We start from the raw sequence: 22,253 nt of genomic DNA, 5'->3' as shown, positions 1-22,253 counted from the left end.
GGGTTATTTTATATTGCTTTTGCCTAGCCTAGTTATTATTATTAGGCAGAAAATAATAATGAGATATATTATACAAGATTTAAACTGTAGGCTATCCCTTCATAAATGTAGGACACTTTTCAATGGAGCTCACAAAGGAACAAGAAATAGTAGGTCATTTGGGCCACATTGCACCACAGTCCTTCATACGCTTGTCACACACTGGGTGTGTCTTGGAAATTTGGTGGTTGCGCTGTTTAGTCATCCCGAGGGAGACCACGCTTTTATGTTGAAAAGTCCACTGAGTTCGATGTTTTTCCGTGGCTTGACGCGCAGCGAGGACCAGCCTGCTGCGCACTTGACAGGATATACAGACAGAGCGCACTGCGGCAGTGGGGATGAACGGGGCAAGTGCGGAGTCTCGTAAACACGCTTAAGCGCGTTTTTATGACTGGATTATTGTGTTGTTATTTTCTGAGACTTGTTTACAGCGGCAACATTGTGAGCGGATACCCTCCTGTGTGAGCGCATCAAGGGACAAGCCTGGGACCTGGAGGGGCCCCTCCACACTTAACAGTGGGTATGTCCTGCAAGTTTGAGCAACTTATACATGACACTCAGTATAGGCTACTATTTGGTTACATGGGTGTTCAGGCGTCGGGCTCGTGCATGCAGTCGTCTTAGCACTTTCACTTTCGTCAGATGGCATTAGGGCTATTTGTGTTGCAGCGCTTGAGATATTGGCTGATAAACCTGTGACACCACTCAGGAGACTTGTAAACCAACTAAACATTTGTTTTGTTCCTGTTCTTGATCCTTATTTAATCATAGTCATTTAAAGCAACATTAAAGCCATTCACATGGAACTAGATCTGCATTTTTATCAGAAATAATCCAAATAAATAGTTTAAAAGGCAGATTACTACAGAACTCTTCATTTTAAAGTGGACAATGATTTTTCACAGGACAGATTCATTATTTTTGCATTGTCTGATTCTGTTTAGATTTTACTGAAAGAATGTCTAAGTAAAGTTGTCTTATAGATTCTGGCCCCTTATTAACGAGTTTAGACCCTTGTTTGGGCGCCATAATTATTGGTTTAGAGATCCGTTTACATTTTATTCGTTCCATGATCCTCTTGCAGGGATTTCAGAAAAATAATACAGAAACAAAAAGTAAATCTGCCCCACGCAATGCGTGTAAGATAGAGGTCCTGACCCCTCCTCCTGTTAGTCTCTCTTTAATTGCTGTCGGTTTGATGTTTTCACTTGCTGTTTGAATTTGTATTAAGCGTTCAGTACATAAGGTCAAGGTTATAATAATTATGCGAGGAATGTGGACTGCTAGAGGCGCAAGAATACCACATTGCTGTGATAGGCCGAGGGACATTTGTCTGTATTATCTGCCGTATACGCGCAGCTGGCATTGGGGTCACCGGAGTAGGGCTATATCGTAGCCTATGTGGTGTCTAGAAACCTCTCCCACCCACCTCTTACCTCCCACCTCTCATCTGACTCGTTTTTACGCTTCTTCATATCATCTCAGGCTATATAGTAGTTTTTTTTTCTCCAAGATTGTTACAAATAAATCTGATGCCTTTCACTGCACATTAAAGGTCCTATATTATGCTGCTATTTCCTCAAAAACATACCTGGAGTTGTATTTTGTTTCATTTACACCTGTTTGAGTAACTCTTTATTATTAGCATGTCTACATCTCCGAAGCTCAAAATGTTCTGTTCCACTTTGTGATGTCATGAAGCAGTAGTTTTCAAGTTATCAGCAAGAGATTGGGATTTACAGTGCTGAAATTATCCAAATGATTCAAGTGAAGATGTGTGGAGTTTAAAAATACAGTGGAGCACTTTCTGTATCACCGCATGACATCACAAGGTGGTGTTTTCTGTTTCTGTGTGTGAATGAAACAAAATGCAACTCCAGGTTTTTAATGAGGAAACAGAAACTATTGTAATATAAACCCTTAAAGTGCAAAGTTCCTGTAGTTTGATAGCCTAGCAGTTTTGTTGTGTACATGTTAAGTTAAGTTTTTTTTCTTTTCTTTTTTTTTTTTTAAATATGAGCTAAGAAACAGTTGGCCTGCGCCATGTGTTACTTTAGTTACACAGCCGTTTGGGTGTCTCCCCCCTGACTTCATCATTGGTTGCTTCACTAGCTCAGCCTGGGCTTTACTGAGTTTGTCAGCTGGCTTCTTGAGCTCTCGCCATATAATGACAAATCCAGAGGGGGAAGATCAACGGAAGCACCTCATTATCCAAAGCACAAATGTTTATGTGGATAAATAGGCCTATATAAATTCTTTAAGTGCTCCTTTAATGATTGAAATTTTACTCACTTTTACGCTGCAGAAAGGGCCAACTCACTAGCCTATTAACTATAAAATGTCTCATAAAACACATTTACTGTCTTGGTTTATAGAATTTTTACATCTAGGGACTAGCAATGCACTGATCCAGCTTTTTCAGTTCCGATACCGATACTACATCTTTAAATATCTAACTGACCAACCAGTACCAGAGCAAGACTGAAAACAGCATTTCCTTTAAACAACCTACTACGACCAGTAAATACTTTTTTTTTCTATAAGTCCAAACAGGATATCTGCTGAATCAATACTAGGAAGTCGATATCTGATCAAGAAAATGTTTCAGTATCTGCGCTGATATCCATGACCATTACCAGATCGGTGTATTCCTACTTGGGACATTTCTTATTCTACACACTGCGGTTGACAATTTTTTTAGACATAAAAAAAATTAATTGTTCATTTTTACAAATTACGATGGCAAATTCTGGCAGATGTGGCGATGACTGGGCCAAGTTAAACTTGTTTGACTGGATTGGCACATGTTATAATTGAGTGTGGCTGGACTATTTGGGAGAAATGTCTAATTGTGATTGTGATTAGAATAGCGATTTATGTTTTAATAATAGGATTTGTTCAATGTTCACATTTTAATCATGTGCAAGATTTCCAAAAAGCACAGATCTAGAGGGCTGCTTTTATTCTCAATAAGAATATTTTATTGTTTGTGGATTAAATTGTGATACTTAAAATGTTGCAGTATTTGCGATTTGCCAGAGTGTCTTTTGAAATTGCCACTTTGATTAATCCTGCAGCCCTATTTTCATATAATTACCTAGTATACAGCAGACAAACAATGTGACCCTGTATCGTGCAGCGCAATCAAACACCAGTGACCTCTGTAAAGAGGTTCAAAATGTTTGTGTAATTGTATTGTATTTTAATCAAGCTCTTGAATCTTTTGGTGACTATGAGAGCTCTCAGATCCATGATGTTTAGACTAAGCATTTAGGTACATGATGGGACTCATGTTTATTCAAAGGGGGAGGGTGTAACCCATGTAAACATATGGTTTCTAATATTTCATTGTGTAAAACTTTCATTTCGGACACTCCTTGAACACACCACTCTTTTCCTAAGTCTCTTTGAATGTATCATGTGCACATGCGGCTTGCACCTAGCTAGAGACGGCAGTGAGACACGGAGAGCATGTGAACAAGATATACAGTGAGTCAAACAGTCTGAAAAGTGTAAAAAATGTACTTTAAACTAGGGGTGGGCGATATATATCGATATTTTAAATATATCGAGATATTTTTTAAACTCGATATGAATTCTGACATATATATTGATATAATGCTTATATTCAATTTTGCTTCGCTTGTTTACCTTCTCTCTCGTCGCCTCCACGCGTCCCCGCCTCCCTGATTTTGTTCGCTCGTGTCTCCTTCACTCCTCACTACCACCCTGAACGCGAAAGTTGTTGCCAGTGAAAAGCTTCAAGCACCACGAACCTTTTCCACCATTTACAGACAAAACCATCAGCAGCACATCCTCATATTCCACCGAGTCGCGTCCTTTAGCCCAAAAGAAGCTAAACAAGCTGAGCTGCGTGAGAAGTGCGCTTAAGTTTCCATCCATCCATCCATTTTCGTCCGCTTATCCGGGGCTGGGTCGCGGGGGCAGCAGCCTAAGCAGGGACTCCCAGACTTCCTTCACCCCAGACACGTCCTCCAGCTCCTCCAGGGGAACCCCGAGGCGTTCCCAGGCCAGCCGAGAGACAGTCCCTCCAGCGTGTCCTGGGTCTTCCCCGGGGCCTCCTCCCTGCGGGACATGCCCAGAACACCTCCCGAGGGAGGCGCCCAGGAGGCATCCGGAACAGATGCCCGAGCCCCCTCAGCTGGCTCCTCTCGACGTGGAGGAGCAGCGGCTCTACTCCGAGCTCCTCCCGTGTGACTGAGCTCCTCACCCTATCTCTAAGGGAGCGCCCAGCCACCCTGCGGAGGAAACTCATTTCGAGCGCTTGTATCCGCGATCTTGTCCTTTCGGTCACTACCCAGAGCTCATGACCATAGGTGAGAGTAGGAACGAAGGCTGACCGGTAAATCAAGAGCTTCGCCTTTTGGCTCAGCTCCCGCTTCACCACAACGGTCCGATACAGCGACCACATCACTGCCGAAGCTGCACCGATCCGCCTGTCAATCGTTCCGTCCTTCCCTCACTCGTGAACAAGACCCCGAGATACTTGAACTCCTCCACTTGAGGCAAAGACTCCCCACCCACCCGGAGAGGGCAAGCCACCTTTTTCCGGTCGAGAACCATGGCCTCAGACTTAGAAGAGCTGATCTTCATCCCAGCCGCTTCACACTCGGCTGCAAACCGCCCCAGTGCACATTGCAGGTCCTGGTTCGATGAAGCCAACAAGACAACATCGTCTGCAAACAGCAGAGATGAGATCCTGTGGTCCCCAAACCGGACCCCCTCCGGCCCCTGACTGCGCCTAGAAATTCTGTCCATAAATACAATGAACAGAACCGGTGACAAAGGGCAGCCCTGGCGGAGTCCAACATGCACCGGGAACAGGTCTGACTTACTGCTGGCAATGCGAACACAGCTCCTGCTCCAGTCATACAGGGACCTGACAGCCCTTAGCAAAGGGCCCCAGACCCCATACTCCCAGAGCACCCCCCACAGGACACCACGAGGGACACGGTCGAATGCCTTCTCCAAGTCCACAAAGCACATGTGGACTGGTTGGGCAAACTCCCATGAACCCTCGAGCACCCAATGGAGAGTGTAGAGCTGGTCCAGTGTTCCACGGCTAAGACGAAAACCACACTGCTCTTCCTGGATCCGAGGTTCGACTATCGGCCGGATTCTCCTCTCCAGTACCCTGGCATAGACCTTACCGGGAAGGCTGAGTGTGATCCCCCTATAGTTGGAACACACCCTCCGGTCCCCCTTCTTATACAGAGGGACCACCACCCCGGTTTGCCAGTCCAGAGGTACTGTCCCCGACCGCCACGCGATGTTGAAGAGGCGTATCAGCCAAGACAGCCCCACAACATCCAGAGATTTAAGGTACTCAGAACGGATCTCATCCAACCCCGGAGCCTTGCCACCAAGGAGCTTTCCAACCACCTCAGTGACTTCAGCCAGGGTGATGGATGTGTCCGCCTCAGAGTACCCAGCCTCGGCCTCCTCCCCGGAAGACGTGACGGTGGGATTGAGGAGATCCTCAAAGTATTCCTTCCACCGCCGGACAACGTCCCCAGTCGAGGTCAGCAGCTCTCCCCCCGCACTGTAAACAGTGTTGGCGAAGAACTGCTTCCCCCTCCTGAGGAATGGTCGGTCGCCGGACGGTTTGCCAGAATCTCTTTGAGGCCGTCCGATAGTCCTTCTCCATGGCCTCCCCGAACTCCTCCCAGCTCCGAGTTTTTGCCTCCGCAACCATACGGGCTGCAGCACGCTTGGCCCGCCGGTACCCGTCAGCTGCTTCAGGAGTACCCCGAGCCAGCAAGGCCCGATAGGACTCCTTCTTCAGCCTGACAACATCCCTTACTTCCGGTGTCCACCCCCGGGTTCGGGGATTGCCGCCGCGATAGGCACCACAGACCTTACGCCCACAGCTCCGAGCAGCCGCATCGACAATAGAGGCCGAGAATGAAGCCCTCTCGGACTCCATATCTCCGGTTTCCCCCGGAATCCGGGAGAAGTCCTCCAGGAGGTGCGAGTTGAAAGTCCCTCTGACAGAGGGCTCCGCCAGACGTTCCCAACAGACTCTCACTATACGCTTGGGCCTGCCAGGTCTTTCCGGCTTCCTCCTCCGCCAGCGAACCCAACTCACAACCAGGTGGTGATCAGTTGACAGCTCAGCCCCTCTCTTCACCCGAGTGTCCAAGACACGCAGCCGGAGGTCAGATGACATGACTACAAAGTCGATCATCGACCTCCGACCTAGGGTGTCCTGGTGCCACGTGCACTTATGGACACCCTTGTGCTCGAACATGGTGTTCGTTATGGACAAACTGTGACTAGCACAGAAGTCCAGTAACAGAACACCACTCAGATCAGGGAGGCCGTTCCTCCCAATCACCCCTCTCCAAGTGTCACTGTCATTGCCCACGTGGGCGTTGAAGTCCCCCAGGAGAACAACGGAGTCCCCAATTGGTGCACTGTCTAGTACCCCTCCCAGGGACTCCAAGAAGGCCGGGTACTCAGCACTGCTGTTTGGCCCGTAGGCCGAAACCACAGTGAGAGACCTGTCCCTGACCCGAAGGCGCAGGGACATGACCCTCTCATTCACCGGGGTGAACTCCAACACACAGTGGCTGAGCTGTGGGGCAATGAGCAGGCCCACACCAGCCCGCCGCCGCTCCCCGCGGCCAACGCCAGAGAAATGGAGAGTCCAGCCCCTCTCAAGGAGTTGGGTTCCAGAGCCCAAACTGTGCGTGGAGGTGAGGCCGACTATATCTAGTCAGTAATACTCAACCTCCCGCACAAGCTCAGGCTCCTTCCCCCCCAGCGAGGTGACATTTGATGTCCCCAGAGCTAGTCTCCATGTCCGGAGATCCGGTCGCCGAGGCCCCCGCCTTCAACTGCCGCCCAGATCTCTCTGCACCGGCCCCATATGGATCCTCCCGCGGTTGGTGGGCCCACGTGAGGACGGCCCCACGTCGCTCCTTCGGGCTGAGCCTGGCGGGCCCCGTAGGGGAAGGCCCGGCCACCAGGCGCTCGCTGGCAAGCACCCACCCCAGGCCTGGCTCCAGGGTGAGGCCCCGGTGACGCCAATTCGGGCGACGTAACTGGCCTCTGTGTGTGACTCATCATATGGGACTTCTGAACCGTTCTTCGTCTGACCCGTCCCCCCGGACCTGTTTGCCTTGGGTGATCCTACCAGGGGCATGAAGCCCCCGACAACATAGCTCCCGGGATCATTCGGGCACTCAAACCCCTCCACCACGATATGGTGACGGTTCAAGGAGGGGCGCTTAAGTTTCGTTTCTGTAAAATGTAAACACACGTGCGCAAAACTGCATTAAACACATTATTATGCTTTATATATTGTAAAGTTTATTTATGCAGAAGATTTTAATTAATAATCTGCTGCAGTGTAACTTGTACAATAGTGTTTGGAAACGTTGGGTTTGATCTGCAGTGGATTGTGGGAAACCTCAGAGCTCCTTCTGCTGGTGAGGAACATGGATCTGTTAAAATAAGGAAGATCCTGAACTTCCTCTGCTAAAGGAGCTCATGGTTCTGGTTCTGGTCTGGATAACAGAGTTAATGCAAAGATGAGCTTGTGTTCAGTTGTTTTATTTATGAAGAAGAAGAAAATATGTTTTATTTATTTTATTTTACAGTTAAATTATTATTTATGTAATTAGGGTTTTTTGTAATCTTAAATGTTCCTATATGAACTGCCGACCTCTTACACTTCAATTAAAAAGGACCTTGTGGAATTTGGCAGATTTGTTTTTGCAGTTTTCAGTTTTAGGGGGTTATTTTTTCTTGAACATATATCGAGATATATATCGTATATCGAGATATAGCAAAATATATCGAGATATATTTTTTTATCCATATCGCCCAGCCCTACTTTAAACCAGTTCTAATTTAAGGTTGTGTACTTTACAGAGCATTTAGAGTGTCTTACTCCCAATTCTGACTGAGTGGAGAGTGGTTGTTTTCTTGGAAACTCCGGTGAGTTACTAAACTATGACAAAATAGCAGGATTCTCTCTTGCTAAGTTGCACATGTTGCTTACTGTGTTATATGTACTGGACGAGTTAAAACCAGTCGGAGTGTTGAATCAAAAAGGGTACCGAGTACTAAACTGACTGTTTTTTATTTTTATTCATGGTTTATATGTGAAGCACTTTTACAAATGCACTACCAATTTGAATATGCACTTTTATTTTAAACTTCATTTTATGCAGTGCTTATTAAGCACTTTGTCATTTAATTTATAGGTAAATTCATAGGTAAACTTTTGTTAGAAATAATTAAGGTTAAAAATAATAATAAAAGGAAACACATGGAATAATTTAAAAGCCTTAAAAAAGGGGATGAACAGATAATCTGGTTTTATGTAATGCTGTGTAGCATTTCATTGTGAATTCACTGAAGGGATCAATGTAACACAACGATGTAATTGATTTAGAACATTTTATGAGATCTCATTTTATTTAGAAACTATTGTTGAAATTAATTTTATTCATTGTTCTGTACGGTATGTGCAGACTGGTTTTTTAGTGGTCCTGGAACTGATCTTGGAGTACGGTGCTGATGTTGATGGCGAGCCAGACCCAGTGAGAACTAATTAAGAATCCTGGAGCAGTGTGGCCAGCTGCTTGGGGTTCAAGAAAAGATCTTCAGACCTGACCACTCCCTTAAATCATTGGATCCCAGATAAGAAACAACCAATCACATTTTGGAAAAGACACTTTCAAACAATCCCAAGTCTTGCACCTCAGGACCAAGTACCAAAAGACATTTAGCATTCCTAACTTTACTTTATTTTATTTTATTTTATTTTCAAAGAGCTCAATACCTTTGTCATTTGCACTGGTTTACTGTGCCATTGTTGAATTGTATTAAACCTGCCGGCTGTTCAATTTTAAATTGTCTCTCATTTATATTACTCCTCCAGAACCTAGTCTACAGCCCTAGCCTAATATTATTAAGCAGGTGTTACATTTGGAAACAAAGCAATAATCATATCACAAAAAACAAAAAAATAATCATCTGAATAAATAATCTGACAACTGAATGAGTCACATATTTTCCAAAACTATCTGTCTGTTTTTTATAAACTGTAGTGTTGGTTGGTCTCACTTGACTTAATGATATAGTAGTACAATAGTTGTACAATAGTTGGTTTGTTTGACTGGTGGTAATCCTGTGCTTTCACCAACCTAATATAGTGATAGTAGAGTGATGATATAATGATGATGAAAACTATCAACCACAACTGATTATTTCCAGCTGTGGTTGTCCCCAGTGGTGCATTGGGGTACATTTTACTCTCTGTTCAGGGTCGTTAGAGTTTCACATGTCACGGGAGCAAAGCCTGCTTCACACAGATGCAGTTTTGTAATATTCAAGTGATCACACACTGTACATGTGTGTTCCTTTTCCTGTCAAGACCAACTAACTACTGCATCTTTTGTCAATTGAGATGTTATTGTTTTGTCTGAAAAAGCTGTAGTTATAGTAACCTTTCAGTGGCGGTCCAACACTGATTTACTCCCCAGGTCAGATCCCCTCTTGGTGCCTTCCACCCCCTCAAAGCCAAATCACCCCGGGAAGAAAAAAGTGAGACTGGAGGGAGACTGGGAGGGGAGGTGGGGGACCAAATCAGCCCAAGTTACATGTCAAATCTGTGGAGAGGCAACCCTACTCACAGTCAGAATACTTGGCTTTCTAAGCATTTTTAAGCTAAACCTCAAAAATAAACAAAACAAAAAAAAACTCTAATTTAATACATGTAAAGTAGAGTGGTATAATGTCATACTGTGGAATATTCAAGGCAAAGGACTGCCATATGCATAGAAACAAGCAGGTGACGGACCCCTAACCAAAGAGTTACATAGAGCACCTTTAAATAAGGGTAATGATAACATTACTTAACATTAAAAAAGAGCAATCATGATAACCTCTCCCTGAACAGTGTAAGGCTGCTTGTCCCACCTGGCTGACTCAGGTTGTTTTTTTTGTTTGGAGAAAAATCACTTGCAAACTAGAGACAGACTGATATATTGGTTAGCTGATATATTGGTCTGATATTTGCACTTTTTAGCAAATTGACTTTTGACTTTAAATCTCCTGCAGAAGCCAGTATTTTGTTTCACCCAATTAGCTGTCTAAACACATGAAAAATATATGCATAAAGCTTTATTTGAAAACTAAAAAGGGTACTGCAAAAATGTGATTACACTGCTGTCTACACAGTTTATAACAAGGATGTGGATGAGTTGGTATTGAATTCTAATTAGATAATTTGGGAAGAATTACCAAAATCAGTCCAACATATTGGCCCAAAAATATCGGCAGATCTCTAGTGGATACAGACTTGTGCAACAGAATAATTAATCTTATGTGTTAACCATAAACATTAATTTATTTTATAGCCCAAATTATGATTCAGAAGTTCACAGATGCACTACAATGCTGCATGTAGTGATTTGTACCAACACAGTTCGTCACTTGTTGTATCCAGAGGCAGAGTCATATTCTTGACAATATGAGGTCTTGTGTCTGTCATTAAAAGCTCAGTCTCTTTTGTCTAAGAGCCACAATTATATATTTGTGTCTGATTCATGCAGACAATTTTCTGTTATTTCAGTCAACTTAAAACCAACCAAATGAATGATAAGAAGAAGCGTTTTGTTTGAGACTGTGCTGCTTTTCAGCAAGATTCTGCTCATGCTATTTTTAGTCAGGGAGTATTTTTTCTTAACCCGGCTGTGGATCTTTGTGGCTATTAAATGACACACTGACCTGTTTGAGGGGCTCCAACTACACACAGTAAAAGTAAAGTAAAAGTATCACAAAAATACAGTTATTAAACCGATGAAAGTACCTGTTTAAAAATTTGTTTTTAATGTAGATTTCACATGCTTTTATGCAAAATATATATTGTTATTTGTAATGAATATAATTTATTCCAAATAGCTGACAAGTGAATCCACATTAAATATTATAGCTGACATATGAGCTGACATATATAGCCTTTGACCTTTTGACCCAGACCTCAACACAATTACATTTTACTTTTGTTAAAACCTTTAAAAGTAACATTCCTTACATTGAGGTTTAGATTTCATGAGTACAACCAAATGCTTCAAAACATTCTTCAACTAAGTGCCTTCACCCCAGCTTTTGCCCAGCTTTTGCCCATCCTTTCATCAGTATCACTGCCAGTTCTGACGTCTGTTTTTTTGCCAACCTATTTCTCTCTTGATCTCTGACAGTTTTTGTGTTGTTTTCTCTTAACAGAGTGGAGATGCTAAAACAGAAGTAATGTTTTAAGAATACAGTGAAGCCCAGGTGCCTGACAGCCCATGTGTGTCTGGGCCAACCCTCTGAACGAGGAGTGAAGAGTGAGAGCAGTGCATTCTGGAGCACGAGCATGGTTCACCTCTCCTCTGCCTGGCTGCTGGGAGGCCCTCTGGGTAAGATCCACCTCTTAATATGTGGACATATATAGCTGAGGTGAAAAACTGTGTAAAACTTTATGTGTCTTCTACCTTTGGTCAGTTAAAGGTAAAAGGAGTAATTAAACAAGTGTATAGTTTACATAAGTCTTTTGATGGTCTTTTGTATTTGTGCTGCCAAATACGTAATAATAATAATAATCACAATCATAATCACAATCATAATCAGAATCATAATCATACTAATCGTAATAATCATAATAATAATAGTACTCTTTAGTATTAGTAGTAAGTCAATTAAGTAGGTCAATTAAGTCAATGACTTTATTTATAAATGCTATACAGAGTTTACATGAATTGTACCAAAATCTGGCACCAACAAAATAGTGATATTTGATTTTTTTGCCGCATCGCCTGTGAGATACAAGTGTAAAGAGCTAGTTCCTTTTTTTTTTTTTTTTTTTTATTTATCAGTAAAGTTTATCAATCAAACGCCCTGGGAGTGTGCACGTTAATTTTTAACACCCAGTCAAAGTGAGTAGTTTTAGTCACTACAGATTGATTTAAAAAAAAAGGTAGTAGCTGAAGTTAAGGAATTCAGGGATTTCATAAAACAAAAAAAGACTGATGATAAAATTATAACCTTTTTTTGTTGCGTTTCCCTGCCACTACCACCACCTGCTCCAAGACTTTAGAATGAACTCAGGGCTTGGCTCAATGCAGCGATATTTACCACCTTCAACCACCCATCATCCCATTGATTTCTTGATTGACTGATTTAAGGAGTAGATTGAAGTTAAGGAATACAATGTAGGATTTCATAAAACTACAAACATTGATGCTAAAACATAACCTTTTCTTGTTGAGATAAATGTAATTTCCATTTTTAATTGAATTTGAGTATTGCAGTTTTATGGAAATTCCTCCATAGTACACCTTGTACTTTTTGGACATAGGAGGGTCAGAGGTGAGAGTGTAGTAGTACCTTTGTGTTTGTGTGAAACAAAAACAAAAAATACAAAAAAGTAGAGAATACTATGTAGGGCTTCAGCAACCATAAAAATAATGAAACACATGACTTTTACTTTTTTCACTGACTAAACTCGTAATTACAATAATATACTATATAGTTATATACTAGTACTATAGTACTAACTATAACTATATGCTATAGTTATAGTTAGTACTATCGTACCATAGCAAAAAAAAATATAAAAATCCTGCCTAATGCACCTTACAATGACTTTTTACTATTTTTTGGGCATAGTAGGTGAAATTGTGTGTTAAAGTTTACAAGTAGGAAAAAAGCAAAGATTATTATGTAGGATTGTATACAAACTCAAGAAACCTTGATGATAAAATGTAACATTATGTCATTTACTATATTCTCTTTTGAGTGATTCAAAGAGCTAATTCCTGTAACAGGCTTCTACATGACAGAGGCAGCTTTAGTTCACACCTCCTCTGCTTCTGTAAGGTTTCCTGTGTGAGCGTGTTAGTGAAACATTAAAACATTTTCTTAACAGTGCATCTGGATATAAAATAAAAAATGAAACAGAATCTACAACATTAAAACTTCGTACGTTCAGTCTTGCAGATATGGCTACAGTGTAGGAAAGCACAGGGCATTAGTGTTATTGTTGGCAGGTCAGGTTGGTCCCAGAACAATTGATTTACTTGTTGTATATAGTAAAAGTGAAACATAGACACCAACTATTCCTGCATTGTGTTCAGTGGTATTTGTTTACTTTAGCCACAGCGGACTAGTTATGTCCCAACAGCAGTATAACAGTAGTATATTTGATTTTGATGTTATATTTGATACATGCACTTATCTGTTCCAGCAAATTCCATCTTAACCATTGTACATTTATTCTATGAGGTCTGAGTTTTCCCTGTACAGGTTCAGAGATACACTCGCAGTCCTCAAAGTTCACCACATACCGGGCATTATTCTCTTTTTTTGGTGTGTGTTTAGGTAACGCTCCTGTGGATTTGACCAGTTTTAATTTTAGTATTGTGTTGATGGTAGTCGTGAGTTGCAACACAATAGATCTTCTGACTTTACTTATCTCCGAGTGGTCAGTCTGTGTTATGGCAGTTGCGGTCTCACATCATGGATGCCTTGAGAGCTCATTGTACATTTGGTTTGACCTGTTTTGTTATTTTGTTCTGACAAAACCCACAGCTTGACGTGAAAGAGGTTTGGATCATTTTTAACAGGTACTGAAGTTGGCTGACATTTACATACATTCTAGATGGTGCATTATAAAACACCATGGATACATAGTGAGACCACTAACTGGAAAATCTATAACTCTATGTCTAACCCATCATATTTGATTATGACATCATTGTAAAATCTTTGGCTCAAAAGTAACACTGATTTTTTTGTGGTTTGGAAGGTTTTGGGTGACAGCAACAACGTTTTAAAAAAAAAATATATAATCCTTTGTATCTCTATCCCCTATTTATACCTACATGCTGCATGAATAGGTGATAGGAATACTGTACTGTGCTGCTGTACAACACACAATTACTGAAATTATGCAATCTAGATTATTAACATTTACTTTTATATAAGTGAAAATGTTGCTCATTGTTGTACCTCTCTTTGTTGACAACAGTCACCTACTGTTTTTTAATCGGTTCATTCTCTTCATTTTAAGATAAAATAAAAATATTTTTAGACATTTTTTTTCCATCTTCTAGCAGGCCTCATTTATAGATCATATTGTTTTTGGTTGTACATCATGACTAAAATAAGATAATCACTAACTGATTCTTTATCTCCCTCGCCTTTATACTTAATTGAGGAAGCAGTATTGCAGAAAATGGAACACAGGTCAGACAAGATCAAATTGTGCATCCAGTTTGATATAGCAGATAGAAACTTGAGTCAGGTGTGAAACTGGAGTTTGTTTTATGCTACTATACTACTACTGCTTTTGTTGGTTTTCCAGCCTTTTCTTTTCACTCTGCAATATCATTAATCATAGGGGATCAGTTGTTTGGTGCACATGCACTTATGCTTATTCTTACAGTCAGACCTGTTCCCAGGGCATCTGGCCTTCGCCAGGGCTGCCCTTCTGACAGGTTCTGTTGGTAATGCCAGAGGAGTGAGGAGTCCAGTTTGGGTAGCACAGGCTCTGCTTTCTCTCTGCTCTAATGGACCTTGTGTCTGCTCTGGAGTGGTTTCCTGCAGTGTGAAGTTGCTGTGATGTAAATAAGTAGCTCCAAATCGTTGGTCATCATCTTCTGGGTAAATGTGATTTGTGTTCTCTTGAGTTCAACTATCTCAGGTCCTTGTTCACAAGCGAGAGAAAGATGGGTGTGGATTGATAGGTTAATTAATGCTCCAGGCTTATACCACTTGGAAGATGCCCTGGGTTTGGGGAGGATCTACAACATATTGGCCTCTGAAAATGTATATATCTTCTGGATGTTTTTTTTTTTTTTACAGTTGAAGTAGCTTCTTCATTGGTTCAATTCAGAAAACACATTGTTGTTTGTGTGACTTTGATGGGGAAGAATTGGTTTTGTCATTACAGTTAAAGAACAATGAACTGCAGATAGGTGTATATTAGGTCGTGTTAAAAGACACTAGGCTGATGCAGTGCATGCTGAAACACTGCAGTGCCAAACCCATGTGTCTCACTGCTAAGTGCTTTGGCGTTTGAGGAAAACATTCCATGAGGATTACTATATGGTATATTGTGCTGCTAATTATGTTTTGTTTCTCTAGCATGTACTTGTAGTAAGTGTTTACAGTGAAATCATGTGCCATGGATTACTTTGGTCTGGCTGAGAGGTGAGGTTGCATTACACTTTTTGGCCTGCTACAAAAATTAATTTAACAACTGGGGTTTGGGATTAACTACCTGATAGTAATATTGGTTATTCTAACTGGGCAGTTATAACAATACTGACATATTTATCAAGGAGTTAGAGAGGAAACCTTTATATATTTATATAAAGCACATGTGTCTTGTTTGTAGCTTGGCCCATTCTCCATTCTAAACTCAAGAAGCAGGAAATAATACACCTCCCAGGGGCCTGAGCTTTCACAACTGCTCTTCTTTTACAACATTTCTGGAAATACATCACAGGATGATCCCATAACCCTTATTGTTTACAGTTCAAATCTACCTGCCAATAGTATGGTTATGATTTTTCATTGAACAAAATGCCAACCATTTTCTCTTGACTTTGGTCAATTTAGTTTGATTTATACAGTCAAGTGTGGGGTCTCTCCTCTTCTAAGATCTGTTAATGTGGGTGAGTCATGGGCTGTATATTGTCCTAATTTCCCTTGTGACTCATGCCATCAATCTTGGTCTGTTGCAGGGTTCTGGGGGTGATCTGTGCATAAAGTATGATTTACGATGCCGTAGGTAAAGACAGTGAGCAGGCTGTGGTCAGGTTATAATAGCATAACATGAGTCACCAGTCCTTTTAAGAATCGGTGGAGGAAATACCACCTTGTCACATTAACTTGGAATATGAGTTACAGTTCACAGTACTAGAGATATTTGGATTTTTTGAAACGGAAGTGTCCATATGCTGTAAATATATGAATTAATTATTAATTAATCATTGCTTTTCATTGGCTTTATATATTACCTTTCAAGACACCCAAAGTGCTTTAAAGAGCATTATTCATTCACTCCATACCTGATGGTGGTAAACAACCACTGCCAATCACTCATGCACACACCACTTTCTTATTAGGCAATGTGGGTGGTGTCTTGCCTATGGACACAATGCCAATGGCGCTCCACTGTGGCACCTGGAATTCCCAGTGATCGCCCATCCAAGTACTGCCTAGACCCGGCCTTGCTCAGTTTCTGAGATCTGACGAGATCAAGTTTTGACAAGGCAGTTTGGCCAAAACATGACTACACAGCTCTCTTAAAGGCTTGTGGGTGAGTTTGTAGTAAATTTAAATGACATAATTTTGGTAAAATAATCAGAATTGGCCCTACATATCAGCTCAACGATATTGGCTTTTTTGACCATTGTTTTTCATTGTTTCTCTGGACTCTAAACAATGAGTATCAGCATCGGTCATGAAAAAAATCCATATCAGTCGATCTCTATGGTCTGATACCAACGACAATTGGTATTAGGTACAAAAATGCACGAGATTTTTTCTATTACCCCAAAGATGACTTCCATAGAAGTCTCACATGTAAAAACTCAATAAAATAAAATAAAACACTCACCCCATGATCTTTCTAATCTCTAATATTATTAGACCTACTACTGACCCTATGCATGGTGACTAATAACTCTTTAAATAATAGTGTATATGGAAACTGATGCCTAATCATTCTCACTGAAGATCTTGTGCTCTTAATATAGACACAATATCATGTGGCTGGACTCCATTTAATTAAAGAGAGAGTCTCTAAGAATGTCAGCTAAAAAAAAAGCCCTTTGAAACAGGATGTCACTGATAAGATCACATTTGAGGCTCTGGTCAAGTAAGAGGAAATGCTTCCTTATTGTGCCGTACACATTTACAATGGCCATTTATATGCACACCAAAAATATGATCATTATCTGATTTAAGGAGTTATCACTGAAATCTGATTATTATCTTATTTATACCCCTTTATTTAAATTATTTAAATAAAGGGCAAACAACAACATCTGATGTGAGTAATTAGACTAACCATGATCAGAAATCAAATGATTTTACTGTTTACATGTTATTTACATTATTTAAACTTATTTAAAATTCAATTAACTTTGTCTTCCAAATAAAACAAGCACTCAATAAATTGGTTGTGTTTGTTTTTGTTGATCATATTTCTCGTCATTTAAAGACACACCAAAAATCTGATCTAATTATTGGTTTGTCTGATATTTATAGTTATCAGATTTTTACTGGCCCTGTAAATGTTCCCATTGTTTCTTTTTAAACTGCCGCAGTGAAACATACTTTAATAGTGTCTTTGTTGTGATGTTGCTATAGGCCTGTTTCTGATGGTTCCTGTCCTCATGGCCCCCACTCCTTCGAGCTTGTGTACCCCTCTGAAGACCCTGAACGACAGCCTGAGCTACAGGAAGCGTTACATGGTGAGAGACATCTCATATTTAGAGATCATCTCTTGCTCATCAGGATGAAGCCAGAACAAAGAAAGCAAAGGAAAACTTAAGATGAGGTTTAGATTTATGTGCATCTCATACGCATCCTAAAGATTTTTCTAAGAACTTTTACTTGCAGAATCTTATTTTCAGAAAGGGTATTTATAGTTTAACCACTGAATAGTGACGTGAATTTAAAGATAACATTTGTTGTCCTTGAAGAATACTAGAGTAACTACAAAGTGTTTTTAACTGTTTTTGCAGAAGCACAACTTTCCTATCAACTACGGCATACGTGTTCATTATGAGGAAATATTCAAACTCTCCAACATAAGCTGGATGGTATGTATACAGCCCTCTTTTCAGTCTTTACGCCATTTAATTTATTGCCTTTTCTGTGAAAGAAGCGCTGTACTTGATGGGGTCTCCCATTTGAGGTTTGTGCTTGTCAAAGGTCATGTTATGTGACCCCAGTCTGCACTGAAGCACAATTTAACTATAATTTTTTGTTTCCTGTTTTTCCTCTGTTGTTCACAGAGAGTAAATGTGGAGGGCTTGGATGAGCTGACTCTTCAGAGACTTTGGTTCCAAGTCAATCAAGGCATCTTAAAAAAGGTATGAATGATGATCACTAATAATATTAATAAAATAAATACATTTTTTGTTGACGTAATTTCTGATAATAGAGCACTCTGGCCAGGCACTATATTATCACCATAGATAATACTGATCCAAATATTTTTAGTACTTGACCAATTTTGCATTGGTCATGTACTAAAAATAAATTATGGCAGCTCCTTTGTATGTAAAAATGTATATTAATTTTCTACTTTCAAAAGAGGTTTTAGGTGCCACATCACAACTGTCTCTCTGGACACCAGCAATAAAAGGGTTACTCAAAACAGTTCTTCCTCATAAACATAGCAGCCAAATATTGACTGTGTTGCAGCTCTTCATTAAAGACTTCAAATGAAAAGTTTTAGCAGTTGAAAAGTTTCATATGTTTCTGATAAACTCCATTTGCAGCTCATTCGTGTGATGCCTGAGAGACATCCATCGCGGCGGTATACTGCAGAGCTGGAGACACGACTCCGAGATGCAGAGGGAGTCTTTGTTTTGGCACATCCAGCTGAGGTAGGGCCACTGCACCAAGACTAATGTAGTAATTATATGTACACAGGCATGGGGTACATCATTTATTTTTTGTGTTCTGTGCGCAGTGCAGTGGCAGTGAGCATTTAGAATAATCAAAGTAAAAAAGAGGAACTCAGACTGCACGATTTCTTGCATTAAGATTAAACTGAGACTGTGCAGCCACAAATTATTCATAAAGATCAAGAAGAAGTGGGAACAGATGCTTAGCTCATAAGATGAGACTACGATTACTTTTTTCTTGACAGAACAATGAGGACTCTGATTAAGCTTATGATGAGGAAACACAGTTAATATTTAAAAAGCTTTTTTTCTGTATATCTATATACATCCTTAATAAAGTAAAAGATGAGATATTTTATCTCAAGTGTGTATTTTGAATATAATGTAACTAGATAAGGTTTTGCTACAGTTGTACATTTCAAATGTGTCTGTGTCTACAGGTGTTCCAGCAGGAGCTTCCAGAGTCAGTCCAAGACATTTGGGATCAGTTAACTGAAGAGCCAGAAAAAGTGTCCAGCTGGAGATATGCCACTCCAAAGTCCCTCATGGACAACCTGTGCCGCACCATGCACTGTCTGTTCAGCGAATGTTTTACCACAGAAGCACAGCATGACTGTGAGTAGGACATCACCAGTGTCCTCATGTTGTGAAGGTGTGGAATAAAATCACATGTGTTTTTAAATTCTGTGATTTTGTAATAACAGCTGATGATCTGGCAAAAAAAACCCAAACTGTCAGACTTCATATTACCAGCGCATCTTTTAGACATTACCTCAGATTAGATGTTGAAACTGAGCCAAATCACACCAAAATGAAATATTTTTTTTAGCTGAGTGATAATTTACTATAATGTTGCTATTTGTTGTTAATAGGAATGCACAAAAATATCATCTGTTGCTCCTCCAGTCTCTAACAGCTTAAAGCAGACCCTTGTTTTCCACTATAAGCACTTGTCATCAGTAGACACTAGATAGAGTTAGTTAACGATGATAAATGCAGGAGGGATTTTTGATGGGACAAAAGCAGAGCTTTTAGGGGTGGTGTTTTTGCCCTCGTTTAACATCTGTATCCAAGACGGGAAACGGTTTGGCTCCAACATGTCAGGATTAAATACATGTGACTGCGTTTATCATGAAACACTGTCTACATTGTAAGGCCACTGAAAGCTCCTCAGTGGCCATCCTCTCTGTCAGCAGGTCTAATTGGAACTTAAATGAAACTGTGCACTATATATTACCACTGCTTTAAAGTTTCTTCTTGTAATAGATTAGTAAAAAAACATTCTTATAAAAAAAGTACCACCACAGCCCCATATATACAATTGTGAAGTCATGGTTGTTGAAATCAAATGATGTAAGTTTTTATTTAACCTAAATTAAATATATTCTCTATAGGGTTATAAGCTTGGAAGAAGTGTTCGGCAAATGAAAAGTACTTTCTTTACTCCAATATGTGCAAATTCCTGCTACAAATCATATAGGTGTGATATAAATTCCATAAATGTAAAATAAAAATACCATTGTGATCTCAGTGGTGTTAATGGGCAACAGTTGTCCCAAAGGAAAGCATTCACACCTCTTGGTGTGTTCAGCTTGCTTTATATTCTCAATAATATATTTGTAAAACATTTATTGTTCCTTATTAAAATTGTAAATCCAAGTATGTAAATCCAGTGTCTGCTTGAGAACAAACAGCAACACATTAAATTTAAAACACATTCAATTAAAACAATTATGGGTTTGTTCCCCTTTTTCAGACTGTGACAGGTCCCATTGGAGGAAAGGCAAGAAGAATGTGAACACAAAAAGCTGAGAAGAAGCCATGAAGGAGAACGTGTTCATGGAATCATATTTTAGCCTGTCCCCTGAGCAGAGAGGACTGCAGAAGGACAATAAACACTGACAGTACCAGTCCTGATTTATGGAAATCTGTGCAATGACGAAGGAGCAAGTCAAATGAACACACTTGGGAAAAAACAGTAAATGCGTAATATGATTTCATCATTATACTTCATATCATTACAAAGAAACAAATATTTTCTTTGTGAGTGACAGATGTTTAAGAGATTTGTTATACAAGTTATATGTATATTCAATCATGTTAAATGATGTTTAAAGAAGGAAGAAGGAGCTGATCCAGCTCTGCACCTCCAGAACAGGAGCTCTCTACACCGTCAGGATATGATAACTGTGGCACGTCCTGTGCACCAGTGGACCTGCCCGCTCACTGCACAAGAAGCCTACATGGAAGCCTACAAGGTTCATGTCCCCCTCACTTTGTACTCCAAGTAAATATTACTGCTATGAATGTAGCGAGCTACAGCCAGAACCATGGACCCAACGCAAAGTAACGCCAAAAACTGCTGTTGTCTATGTATTTTGTGACTGCCTTAATATGTATTTTGTGACTGCCTTAATTTAATGTGCCATTATGATATACATTGTTGCCTATCCAAAGGTCCAGGACTAATGCAAGACATTGTTAAATATTCAAAGCTGAATGCACAGTAGTGATACAGTATAACAGGTTTCATCACAGTTTGAATCAGCAGATTTAAACCATTTTAGCTGCATTTGAATTCACAGCTATCAAACAAATATTTTATTTTATATAAAAAATTGAAAACTAACATTTGGTGAGAACTGAAGATATATATGTTCTCCAAGAATTTATTTTTAATACAAGCTGGACAAATTTCTGAGCATTAAACAAAGCAATTAACTGGCCTCAGCATCAACCACATTGATTTGAATAGAAGTTTAAAGTGAAACTAGATTTACCAAAAATTTGAATGTTAAAGCATTCTGTTATTTCAACATTATAGTAGAACTCCTTCTGTTTTTAGAATGTATGAATTATTAAATGTAACTCTTCAGCAGGGAGAATGAACATACTATCATTGAGATCAAGTACAACTGTCATTTAGTTAAACATACAACCTTTGCCAAACCTGATTGGCACCACCAAAACAAAACTATAACAGTAAAAAGCATTTATAGAATGTTGCCTGTGGTCTGAAATTGACATTCTAGAAATAGAGTTTTATATGCAAGATATTGAATGTATTTATTTTTTGGAAAATGTATAGACTTATCATTTTGAAAGAAAATTTAAAATAAAATGGCTGTGTAGCAATCACTATTTTCAGTCTGCATCTGTGCATCCATGGTGTAAATACAGTGACTGTACAGTTATATACCTGGGTTTTTGTCCTGTTGTTTAATTGCAAACACATTAATTCTGTGTCAGCTCTTCTGCTCTCTTTTACTTCCATGTGTATCTCACATCAATGAGTTGTGAAAACAAACAAACAATAGACTGACTGACAAGAACTTTTAATCACCTCTTTATCTAATGTTCATGTTACTGCCAACTAATCTGAAAACTATATTTGTGATTATTGGTAATAATAATAAAACATTTTATAGTACTTAGCATAAAGTAAAGAATAGTTTACTCAGACAATGGTGTCCATGTGGTGTATTTACATCACAGACTGTATAAGAAATTAAACATACAGTCCATGATTGACATACAAACTTAATT

General features: G+C 40.0%; 1 protein-coding gene across 4 annotated transcripts; it reads left to right on the top strand.

Annotated features, from left to right (window-relative positions):
• Positions 1-297: 297 nt before the first annotated feature.
• il34 (interleukin 34) lies at positions 298-21,842 on the top strand. 4 transcript variants are annotated; one of them, XM_055156010.1, is made up of 8 exons: positions 298-555; positions 11,302-11,477; positions 17,440-17,543; positions 17,817-17,894; positions 18,090-18,167; positions 18,579-18,686; positions 19,148-19,322; positions 20,464-21,842. In XM_055156010.1, the coding sequence occupies exons 2-8, from the start codon at positions 11,435-11,437 to the stop codon at positions 20,517-20,519; spliced, it is 642 nt and encodes a 213-aa protein (XP_055011985.1). In that variant the 5' UTR covers positions 298-555; positions 11,302-11,434; the 3' UTR covers positions 20,520-21,842. The 4 variants fall into 4 exon arrangements, with proteins under 4 accessions (XP_055011985.1, XP_020790952.1, XP_055011988.1 ...); XM_020935293.2 differs by having other exon boundaries at positions 298-559; XM_055156013.1 differs by having other exon boundaries at positions 298-559; positions 19,148-19,359.
• Positions 21,843-22,253: the final 411 nt, after the last annotated feature.

The sequence above is a fragment of the Boleophthalmus pectinirostris genome, unplaced genomic scaffold (assembly GCF_026225935.1).
Source record: "Boleophthalmus pectinirostris isolate CB_2022bp ecotype Guang Dong unplaced genomic scaffold, ASM2622593v1 HiC_scaffold_2, whole genome shotgun sequence".
Classification (NCBI taxonomy): domain Eukaryota; kingdom Metazoa; phylum Chordata; class Actinopteri; order Gobiiformes; family Gobiidae; genus Boleophthalmus; species Boleophthalmus pectinirostris.
Note: the sequence above shows the minus strand (reverse complement) of the source record. Positions and strands in the feature narration are given on the sequence as shown.

Coding starts and splice junctions, on each gene's coding strand:
- il34 (XM_055156010.1), top strand. CDS start 11,435: ATGGTTCACCTCTCCTCTGCCTGGCTGCTGGGAGGCCCTCTGG. Junction 11,478..17,439: donor GCTGCTGGGAGGCCCTCTGG/GTAAGATCCACC, acceptor ATGTTGCTATAG/GCCTGTTTCTGATGGTTCCT. Junction 17,544..17,816: donor GCTACAGGAAGCGTTACATG/GTGAGAGACATC, acceptor CTGTTTTTGCAG/AAGCACAACTTTCCTATCAA.